The 11,746-nt window shown below is 38.7% G+C and overlaps 1 protein-coding gene across 1 annotated transcript in view; it reads left to right on the top strand.

The window, feature by feature from the left end:
- Positions 1-266: 266 nt before the first annotated feature.
- gask1a (golgi associated kinase 1A) overlaps positions 267-11,746 on the top strand; it is a gene marked incomplete at both ends in the record, with an annotated part of 39,632 nt that continues 28,152 nt past the window's right edge. The window contains one exon of the mRNA XM_080742452.1: positions 267-704. Coding sequence (XP_080598578.1) covers positions 267-704 — 438 coding nt within the window. The remainder of the gene's footprint in view (positions 705-11,746) is intronic.

The following is an 11,746-nucleotide window of genomic DNA, read 5'->3' as shown; positions in this document are numbered from 1 at the left end:
GTTTTAGTAGTGATGGTGGGCTCAGTAGGTGTCCTGGGAGCAGGAACAGGCTGTCCTCTTTCTGTGTCTGTGATTGAACCAGCATGTTGGCCTCCTGCCTCAAGGCTGTTAGCTTGGCATTTGGGTGAAAGACTTCGTTTCAATAAAACATGTGTTTAGCCTGGGACAATGAACACGTTGGGTTCATTTTCAGCATGGCATTAGTTGTACATTTTACCAATGAAAAGTGTGGCACAAATACATTTGCTTATCGCCCTCAGATATCCATGTGGCTTTCTAAGAATCACACTGCCCATCAGAGCTCTATGCAAGGAGGACCAAAAGCCCACAGCGAGCGCTGCCAGCAGGGAACATGCTCCCTGGTCAAGCGCGCCGACGACTGGTTCGAGGTCTTTGCCTTCCACCTGGACAGGGTTCTGGGACTGAACAGGAGCCTTCCTGTGGTCCTAAGGACCTTTCGCAGCGAGATACTCCCTTACAAGTACATTAATGGCACCCCCAGACCCATGGTGTGGTGGGACCCACACATTCAGCATTTGGCCGATAGGGACAACGACCAGAACTCTGTGCCTCTCAGTTGGATCCAATACCAGGCGATATTACAGGCCCACTGTGGACAGGGAGCAGACATGAACTCAGCGCTGTGTGTGGGGGTCCATCACTCAGAGTGGGGGAGGCTGGCTCTTTTTGACTTCCTACTACAGGTAAGAAGAACAAGAAAGAACCCAACTATTGAGGGCATGAAATACCAACCATCTTGCTCTATTTGGCTTCCTCATTCAGGCACAACAGTAGATTAACATGCGCGCATGCTGCGTGCACACACCATCTTTAATTATTGTGGACATACCGTACTTCTAGTGCATGAAATATGTGTTTTCCATCCTCTTAAGTGTAGGGTAGAGCTTCATAGTGAACTGTATTATATATTGGCCGTTACAGACACTATTACAGCTTCAGGGGTAGTCATTGTAGGAGTGCTGTAGTGTGTAGCTCACCAAATGTCCCTCATTGGGTCAAAACACCAGTGTAACAAGCACGTAAAAAGCGGAATTTAAATCGATAACGTACATCTGTGGAAATGGTACCATAAATATAACCTCCACTAGGAGATCTGTACATTTTGCACCATACATATATAGAGTGTGTGTGTGTGTGTGTGTGTGTGTGTGTGTGTGTGTGTGTGTGTGTGTGTGTGTGTGTGTGTGTGTGTGTACATTTGTCTTTAGCCCCTGTATCGTAAAGCCCCTTTTATAGAGTTTAGAGTGCAGATACTCTGCAAAACTCGCATCAAAATGTTTTGGCTGATGTGATTCAGACGTCAGGAAGACAGTATAGACTATGTGCTGTGCAGCCTGTAATGACATGCTGCGGTACTCTTTCATGGCTGGAGGTAGAGACAGTGGCGTCAATTCAGAAAAAGCTAAGGTATGGCAACATGACTAGTCATGTTGCCATACCTTAGCAACAGGCATGATACATTTTTTTAAGAAGTACATTTTATTTCATTTTAATTTTTTCGGTTGTTCAAGTGCAGCTAAACTTGGCATGTTAGTAAACGTGCCACAATTAACAATAACGCATTGCACCTGTGCAGCTGACCTGCGGAATCTGGGAATATACCATTTTGTCAAGATGGGGAGAATACAAGTGTGGAGAATATAATTATAATACCTTGTTAAAGTGACCATTTTGTTAAATAGATAGATAGACAAAGACACATTCATGGATTTATATTTAAAAGTAACTTTTATTTTCCCCCCTGGACCCAGGGTATGGCAGCTGCATACCCCTGCCATACCCAATTGACGCCCCTGGGTAGAGATTTAACTGCATACTGTACATCGCTATTATTATTATTAGGGCATGCCTCCTGGCAGAGATTTGCGCTCTACTTACCCCACCTATATCTACTGTGTCTCTGCTTAGACTGTCTCTGTCACAGTATCGTCTGTGTGTATTATCTGCTCTCTAAATTGCATGAAAAGGCATGAACTTCACCTTGACAGTAAATGTATGCATTTTATAATCCTGTGCTTTGCTCAGGGAAAGGGAGGAGAGGGAGAATGGGAATGACTCACCCAATGTCATGGAGGGCAGGGTGGAGATAATGACTCACTGGACTGTTCACATCAACATGCATGTACACAAGTGTACACACACAGATGCATGCACACTCGCGTGCACGGACAGTCACACACTGACACTTGGGAAAAAGTGCAGGGATATGGGCACACAACACACGCACCACAAGCGCACACACGCACGCACGCACACACACACACACACACACACACACACACACACACACACACACACACACACACACACACACACACACACACACACACACATTCTTGCAGGTCAACCCATGTGAAGTGTTGGGCTTAGAATACCAAATTTCACAAAATAGCGTGTCATGATAGCAAGTCTAGTCTTGATCAGATCTATCACCCTGATAGCGTGTTTAGCCATTGGAGAGGTTGTCCAAGAATTCCTCTGTCTTGAGGGTGGAGCAGTAATGCGGCTTGCATATTAAAAAAGAGGGGTCAATAAATTACCCTTGATTAGAATACCTCAGGGGGGGGACAGAGCATGACTTTATCCCTCTTCAATACATTGATGTAATTAGACATTGCATAATTAATTTCTGACTGATGAGTCTGTAGGTATGCAGGTTACAGCAGGGCAAAGCTGTCAGGTCTATTTCAACCTAATGAGTAAAGTTAATGAGCAATAGCTACCGCACCTGCCAGATGAGTGTCTGTGTGTATCTGGGTGCCAGTGTGTGTGTGTGTGTGTGTGTGTGTGTGTGTGTGTGTGTGTGTGTGTGTGTGTGTGTGTGTGTGTGTGTGTGTGTGTGTGTGTGTGTGTGTGTGTGTGTGTGTGTGTGTGCGTGCGTGTCCGTATAGGCCTATACAGATGCAGGGCTATTGGCTCAATTAAAAAAAGTTTCTAGTTCTATAATCTGGACGTGTGTGCGTGTGCATGTGCATGTGCATGTGCATGTACATGTGCTTGTGCATGTACATGTGCTTGTGCGTAAGCATGTGTTTGGGCGTACGTTTGTTTATATTCGGATTAGGGGGCCACTTGTTTATGAGATGTCAGATGCTAATGACTCTACCAGAGCTGTTTGCTGTGTGCTAACACCAGCCTTGTAAAGATGCAGATCAGGAAGCCGAGCCCTTCCATCTCACGGTACGGAGAGAAAGGTAGAGCAAGACTGAAATAGAGGGAATGAGACAGAAAGATAGTGAGATGGAAAGAGAGTGAGGGTTGTAATAAGACGTTATTAACATGCAGATAAACAGCTGTAGTGGAGCCATCCACCCTGAAGACAAATACACTGAGACATAGGGGGCTGTATTTTGATTGTCTTAAGTACCAGCTCTTATGTCTTAACTTAAAGGCCTGTCCATACTGTCTCCGACCACAAACTTTTCGTTGGAAAGTTCCGGTCCAACTACAAAATGACTTCACTCGCATCTTCTGAAAAGCATTACCCCGAAATAGAGTTCGGAAAGCCGCATGTCAGGAAGTCGGAACTCTCCGACTAAAGGTTTGGTGGTCGGAGACAGTATGGACAGGCCTTTAAGTTAAGGCTTAAGATACAATATATGGCAATCACAGCGATCTCCATATATGGCAATAAAAGGGATTTGGTTTCCCTGACATCACAGTGATTATTATTGTGACCTACGGTCGCAATACTTTAAACTAAGGTGCTGTTAATAAACATTTATTAACATTTATAAAGATCATTTATTAATGTTAATAAGTATATGTATAAGAAGCTTATTAATGTTTGTAAGCAATCTAACAAACATTTATTAATAGTTGAGAGGATGTTAATAAGACAATTAATAACCGTTAATAGGCGATTTATAAGACGCTTATTAACCTTATTACTTGTTTATAAACATTTGTAAGGCATTCAAAAAGTTAATAGGAGGTTTATAAGACATTTATTAACTGTTAATTGCTTATTTATAAGACACTTGAAAAACGTTTTCATTTTTCTAAAACGTTTTTTAAGGAATATATTAAACATTCATAAATTGTTAATAACCATTAATAGAAGTTAATAAGATATTTACATAGCATTAATTAACAGTTTAATAGATGTTAATAAGATATTTACACAGCATTAACTAACCGTTATTAGTTTACTGAACCGTTGGTAAGAGAACTAATAAACATTAATACATTGATAATAATATATTAAGGTAACTAAAAAAGGGTATTATAAACAGTAACAAACCCTTATAAGACGCTTGAAAAACCACATTTATTCTTAATAAATGTTTATAAGGAATTTATAAATCATTAATAATATTTATTAAATGTTAACACGTTAATAAGATGTTCATAAAGCTTTACTTAACCGTTAATAAGTTACCCTAAGTTAACCTAACCGTTGGTAAAGGATCTAATGAAAATTAATAGAACTGTTTATAATATATTATTAAACTGATAATAGGGTATGAACAAGTCTTATGCACTTGGTTTAAAGAGGAACGGTCATTTATTAACTAGAAAACAGACTTACAAACATCAACAACTTGTTAACAATGTATTTATTAACACTTAAATAGGCAGGAAGTGGGAACAGTCATCTATGAACATTTATAAACCACTTATAAGAACTAAACAGTGTCTATTAACATTAACAAATTGGTAATGTTGGCACTTATTAACACGTTATTAGACATTTAGCAGGTACTTGGTTTAAAGTGGGGACAGTCATCTATAAGCATTTATATAGGCTTTAAAAACACCTAAACAGAGTCTTATTAACATTAACCAATTGTTAACAATGCACTTATTGACGCGTTAATAGGCATTTTGCAGGTACTTGGTTTAAAGTGGGAACAGTCATCCATAAACATTTATAAACAACTAAACAGTGTCTTATTACCATTAACAGACTGTTAACAATGCACCTATTGACGTGTTAATATGCATTTTGCAGGTACTTGGTTTAAAGTGGGAACAGTCATCTATAAACATTTTTAAACAACAAAACAGTGTCTTATTAACATTAACAGACTGTTAACAATGCACCTATTAACGTGTTAATAGGCATGTTGAAGGTACTTGGTTTAAAGTGGGAACAGTCATCTCTAAACATTTATAAACCACTTATAAGAACTAAACAGAGTCTATTAACGTTAACAAATTGTTAATGTAGGCACCTATCAACACGTTAATAGACATTTTGCAGGTACTTGGTTTAAAGTGGGAACAGTCATCTATAAACATTTTTAAACAACAAAACAGTGTCTTATTAACATTAAAAGACTGTTAACAATGCACCTATTAACGTGTTAATAGGCATTTTGCAGGTAGTTGGTTTAAAGTGGGAACAGTAATCTATAAACATTAATAAACACATTATAAGAACTAAACAGTGTCTTAATAACATTAACACATTGTTAAAAAGGCACTTATTGACGCGTCAATAAGCATTTCGCATGTACTTGGTTTAAAGTCCCTAATGTTAATCATCTGTAAACATTTATAGTCCCTTTAACAACAACTAAACAGTGTCTTATTAACATTAACACATTATTAACAAATCACTTATTAACACGTTAATATGCATTTTGCAGGTACTTGGTTTAAAGTGGGAACATTCATATATAAACATTTATAAACAACTAAACAGTGTATTAATACCATTAACAGACTGTTAACAATGCACCTATTGACGTGTTAATATGCATTTTGCAGGTACTTGGTTTAAAGTGGGAACAGTCATCTATAAACATTTTTAAACAACAAAACAGTGTCTTATTAACATTAAAAGACTGTTAACAATGCACCTATTAACGTGTTAATAGGCATTTTGCAGGTAGTTGGTTTAAAGTGGGAACAGTAATCTATAAACATTAATAACCACATTATAATAGCTAAACAGTGTCTTAATAACATTAACAAATTGTTAAAAAGGCACTTATTGGCGCGTCAATATGCATTTTGCATGTACTTGGTTTAAAGTATAATGTTAGTCATCTGTAAACATTTATAACCCCTTTAACAACAACTAAACAGTGTCTTATTAACATTAACACATTAATAACAAATCACTTATTAACACGTTAATATGCATTTTGCAGGTACTTGGTTTAAAGTGGGAACAGTCATCTATAAACATTTATAAACAACTAAACAGTGTCTTATTACCATTAACAGACTGTTAACAATGCACCTATTGACTGTTAATAGGCATTTTGCAGGTAGTTGGTTTAAAGTGGGAACAGTAATCTATAAACATTAATAAACACATTATAAAAAACTAAACAGTGTCTTAATAAAATTAACTAATTGTTAAAAAGGCACTTATTGACGCGTCAATAAGCATTTTGCATGTACTTGGTTTAAAGTCTAATGTTAGTCATCTGTAAACATTTATAACCCCTTTAACAACAACTAAACAGTGTCTTATTAACATTAACACATTAATAACAAATCACTTATTAACACGTTAATATGCATTTTGCAGGTACTTGGTTTAAAGTGGGAACAGTAATTTATAAACATGTATAAACCCATTATAAGATCTAAACAGTGTCTTATTAACATTATCAAATTAACAATGCACTTAACGCGGAAATAGGCATTTAGTGGGAACAGCCATCTATAAATATTTATAAAGCCTTAGTCTTATTAACATCAACAAATCCCTATTAAAGTGACTTATTAACACTGAAAGTGTATTATTAACATCAACAAATCGATGATTAAAGGGGCACTCCACCACTTTTCAACCTATGTTCATATAATTGGTCCTCACTCAAAAATAGTAAATACATTTTCTTTTTTTCTTTTTCTCAGAGAAGGGTTGTGGGCAGGTCAGAAACCCATCGTCTTGTGACATCATCGATTGCCAATCCAGCTTATAGAAACTGCAGGCTTTCTATTCCTGAAAAATTGCAATTTTAAAGTGGAAGCCATTGTTCTCGCAATAATAAAAATCTAAATATTCTTTTCAAAAATATTGATTAAATCCTTTTTTTGGAAAATGATGATGTCACAAGACGATGGATTCGGAACTTCCCACAGCTCTCCTATGAGACCCGGACTGAGTAGAAAAAAATGAACATTAGTGAGGACCTATTATATGAAGACAGGTTGAAAAGTGGTGAACTACTCCTTTAAGTATTCATTAACACCTTAAATAGGCATTTTTCAGCTACCTGTTGCAAAGTGGGAACAACATTAACAACTTACTATTTATCTTTCTTTTCACTTTAGGTAAATAAAAGGAGGTCGTTCATTCTTAAAGGAAGGCTGTGCACAAACAGAAGTAGGCTAGTAATGTTTTGGGACTATTCCTTTGCAGCTTATGTAATATCATTCCAGTTTATGTACAACTATCACTGTTGTACACCTCTTCCTCCTCCTGCCATCGCTTGAAGATGAAGAGCTTGAGGAATTTGAGGCGAAGGTGGTCGAGTAGCTGGACTCGGACGGTGACTTGACAGAGGTTGGAGACTCATTTCTTGATGCTGTAAAAACAAAATGCAAAATGTTATATAAATAGGTTAGGCATTTTGGACATGTTTTGTTCATAAAGGGGTTACAGTGCACTTATTGTAAATAATAATAATAATAACAATAAATAAATAAATAGGAGCAGCGCTCTTCCGAGCACAGGTCTCCAATGTGATAAGCAAATGTGAAAAGGGTGCCATGTCATCTGTGGCCTGTCATGATTTCGTTCCAAAGATGTGTTTTGCTCAAATTGAGCTGCTGGTGGCGCTATAACAGGCCAATGTGAAAAGGGTGGCATTTGTTCCTTGACCTACGGAAATCACAAGCTGCGTTTATGATTTGAGGCATTTTGTTCAAAACGGACCAATCCTGCAAACTTTGGAAGCCACTCAACTAGGATGGAATATGAATTATCGGACAACTCAGTCTTGATCACTTGCCTATAGCGATACTCAGTTCCACACACATTCCTGTGATTTTTGGAACAAATCTGAAGGAGTCATTTAAAAAAATGTGTTTTACTTAAGTCAGCCTCCAGGTGGCACTATAAAAAGCAGATGTGAAAAGGGCAAAGGTTTTTCCTTGGCCTCTTGGGAGTGCGCATACAAAGTTTTACACTGATCGGTGGAGTTAGAACCATAGACTGTAAAAAAAATATGGACGATGCGAAGCCGTTGGTTTCTATGCTGCGAAGATGAAGTTTTTCGTTCAAAAGGGAGCACACTTGCAAAAGCCAGTCTTAGCCTATCAGGATGGAATTTGAAGAATCTGAAAGACCTGTTTCGTTTAATGACTATAGAGATAACATGTACCGATTTGCGTGATTTTTGGACAAAATCGTTAGAAGTGCTGTCCAAAAATCTTGGATCACATGACCACATGGGGTGGCAGCCTGTATTACAATCCATTGTAAACAATGGAGCGATGGTCCCAAAATATGAGTTCTGTTCAACCAATTTATTTTGACCAAATCGACAAATGGGCAGATGACAATTTGGATTAAATAGATGGGTACATCCACAATATTCATGGCAGTTAGGTTGCAATGTTACTCTGTACAAGAGACTTGCTACTAGGGATGGAGCTTGTTAATTTTTATTGATAATGAGCACCTTATCGATCATGCTTATCGAGCCGGGCTTTTATCGAGCCCACTATTGAGCGTTTTCTGTTATTTTGTGGAAAGACATGAGACACTATCAATTCTGAAGTTTTTTTTAAATATGTTATATGTATATAGTATAGTTTTACAGTACTATTTTTAAGTTATTAATACTAGCCTGTACTGTAAAATTATACTATAAATTGTATGGTATATAATATAAACTATAGGCTAACATTTCCATGTTTTTCTTTTTTTTTTTTACAGTAATGCATAGGCCTATCGATTTTTTCCATAATATCTTTTTGTTTGTTTTAAGCAACAACAAAAATCTATATTTGCACTACATTTGACTAGGGCCTTCAAACACAGTACTTTAACTTAACAGACAGAAGGCAAGTAACCTTTTTATTTTTGGAAAATATTTGAAGAAACTAAATGTGTACCGTCTCTTTAAAAATGTAATTTATAACGCATAGTACGACGGTGTCACGCAACAAAAAATACCCAATCAACAAGCTCACACAGCGTCTGCTCGTACCGCGTTGTGAGCTTGTAGATCTGCTATTTTCAGTAGACTGAGAAGTCACGCTGGCAACGCTATACGGATTCATTTGCACGGAGCGATATATTATAACTCTGCGGCGGGGATTTTGAGTGTCCCAAACGGATTTATTATCAATGGAATCATTCATATTTTCAAGCACCACATACTTTGGGTGGAAGAGATCGGTTGTCGCGCTGCTGAAACAGCCGACGCCCCGACGCTGCCGTTGTTTTAACTCGTTGTCGCAGACATTCAAAGTTATTGCACTTGGGTGGGTCTTATGTGATGCACTATGGACAATTAGTGCCTCCGCATTGTCGAAGTGTTCCTTCCCGAGCATGTAACCGTGGCCGTGCTGCATAAGGCCTATTGCATTTAGCTCTCCCCTTGTCTTTTCTAAAATGTAACCAAACTTTTTAGTGTTCAACCATTGTTCCACGGCACACACTTGCAAAGCACACAACTATCAATGACGCAATGTAGCCTACCTCCTGTCCCAGCCCCCTATAGCGGTCCATGACGTGACGTTATGAGGCTTACCCGATAACAGGCTCGACAGAGCAAAAGCTTATTGATACTCGGGTCTCGATAAATTCAGAACCGGGTTTGTAATGGACCCGGTTTTCGGGCTCCATCCCTACTTGCTACAGTATCTGTGCAGACTAGTGCTTGCTCTGCCATCATATTAACTTACTGTATTGTGATTTTTGCATATAAATCAGGAACAAGAAATTGTTAATATGATGGCAGAGCAAGCACTGCAAAGATTGCAAGTCTTTGTACACATTAAGGTTGCAACCTAACTTGAATATCGTTACCGTGGATTAAATCAATCCAGTTACTGTAGCCCTTCTATTTAATCCTTTTGGGGATTTTTCATCGTCCTGCTGGACGGAGGAGCATTAGGACCATTCATTCTTTTACATTAAAACAGGCTTCACTGTAAACGTAATGATTTATAGCCGTTTGTGGGGGGTCATTTAGACGAAAATGGCGTCTTCGGGGGGTGAAACCGTAACAAAGTGAAAACCCCTTTGAAAGTGGAAAAGGTAAAAACGCTTTGTATCTCCCGCTTTCATCTAAATACCGTAAACGCAGCAAGCCACTGAAAATGATAAGATGTGGGACGTCCTAATAGGGCTGTCACGATTAGGAATTTCTCCAGATGATTAATTGTCATAGAAATAATCGGCGATTGACGAATATATCGTCTTTTTTCCCCCCTTCATTTTATGCCACTATGATAAATAGCTTTGAGCTCATACACATACTGTACCTTAATGAAGAGCAATTTAATTGCTTTTTAAACATCAGTTCAGTGGTGTAAACTGTAAAGTAACTATTAAGTACATTTATTTGCTAACGTTAGCCCTAATTTATACCGTAGCTATTTGAAAATAGCCGATCTACAAGCTCACAACAACGCGTCGCAGTGCGTTGTGAAAATAGCCGATCTACAAGCTCACAGCGCGTCGCGGTGCGTTGTGAAAATAGCCGATCTACAAGCTCACAACGCGTCGCGGTGCGTTGTGAAAATAGCCGATCTACAAGCTCACAACGCGTCGCGGTGCGTTGTGAAAATAGCCGATCTACAAGCTCACAACGCGTCGCGGTGCGTTGTGAAAATAGCAGACAACTGCAAAAATAGCCGACGCTGAAAATAGCGACAGTAGCCTATAATGTTTATCATGACACGATCCAGCATCTATAGCTCGTCGCCGTCTGTGTGTAATCATCATCCCCTCCATAAGCTGCAGTAAAGGCATTGACTCCAGTCCTCTGTGTTGAAACGAAACGTGAAGTGAACGCCTTTTTCTGTATCGTATCATAAGGAATAAATGTAGTCCCGGGATGTGTATGGTACATGTGTCTGTTCCGACCGACTGGAACAAACTTTTTAAGCATTTTTAGTTAGCCAGCCAGTCTGCCTGTGCTGTGTGACGGCAGTGCGTTGTGTTGACTGACTGACTGAGGAGGACCAGCATTGAGCTGGCTGCTAGGAAGTAGAACGGAACTTGGGCAGTGCGGTCATGGCGACATGCGCCACTTAGCGACCTGGCATGCAAATTACCGACAAATTGCGTTTTCATCTAAAGACCACATAAAAAATGAAAACTAAACGGCTCTTAGCCGTTTTCCACGAAGCTCGTTTTAATGTGAAAGTCATTTTGAAAATGAATAAGGGTAATAATAACAATAATAATAATAATAATCCAGCAACAATTTCATGGACCCCTTGCAGTAACTCCGGACCCCCTAGGGGTCGTGGACCCCCCGTTGAGGACAGGGGGGTCGCACCAAATTCTGGGCCCTGGGTACAAGGATTCACTCACATTTTGTGCTTTAAAAAGTTGCTAAATGCAGTTTTCTGCTGAGATAAGCAGGCAATTGCTTATTTTATTTTTTTTACTTTATTATATTCAGACGGCTAACCATGCTTCCTAAATAAATGTTGTCTCTGTGACACTTCCTGGGGCCACAATCTGCCTCCAAAACTATAATTTTCGTCTGTGAGAAGTTCTATGATTGGTCGATAGACAGATAGCCTGCCCAGTAAGCAGAGCAATCAGGACTGCCTCTTGTTGTTGTTCGGATTG

Source organism: Nannobrachium achirus (assembly GCF_963921795.1).
Source record: "Nannobrachium achirus genome assembly, chromosome: 2".
Classification (NCBI taxonomy): domain Eukaryota; kingdom Metazoa; phylum Chordata; class Actinopteri; order Myctophiformes; family Myctophidae; genus Nannobrachium; species Nannobrachium achirus.
This window is presented reverse-complemented; position numbering and strand designations above follow the sequence as displayed.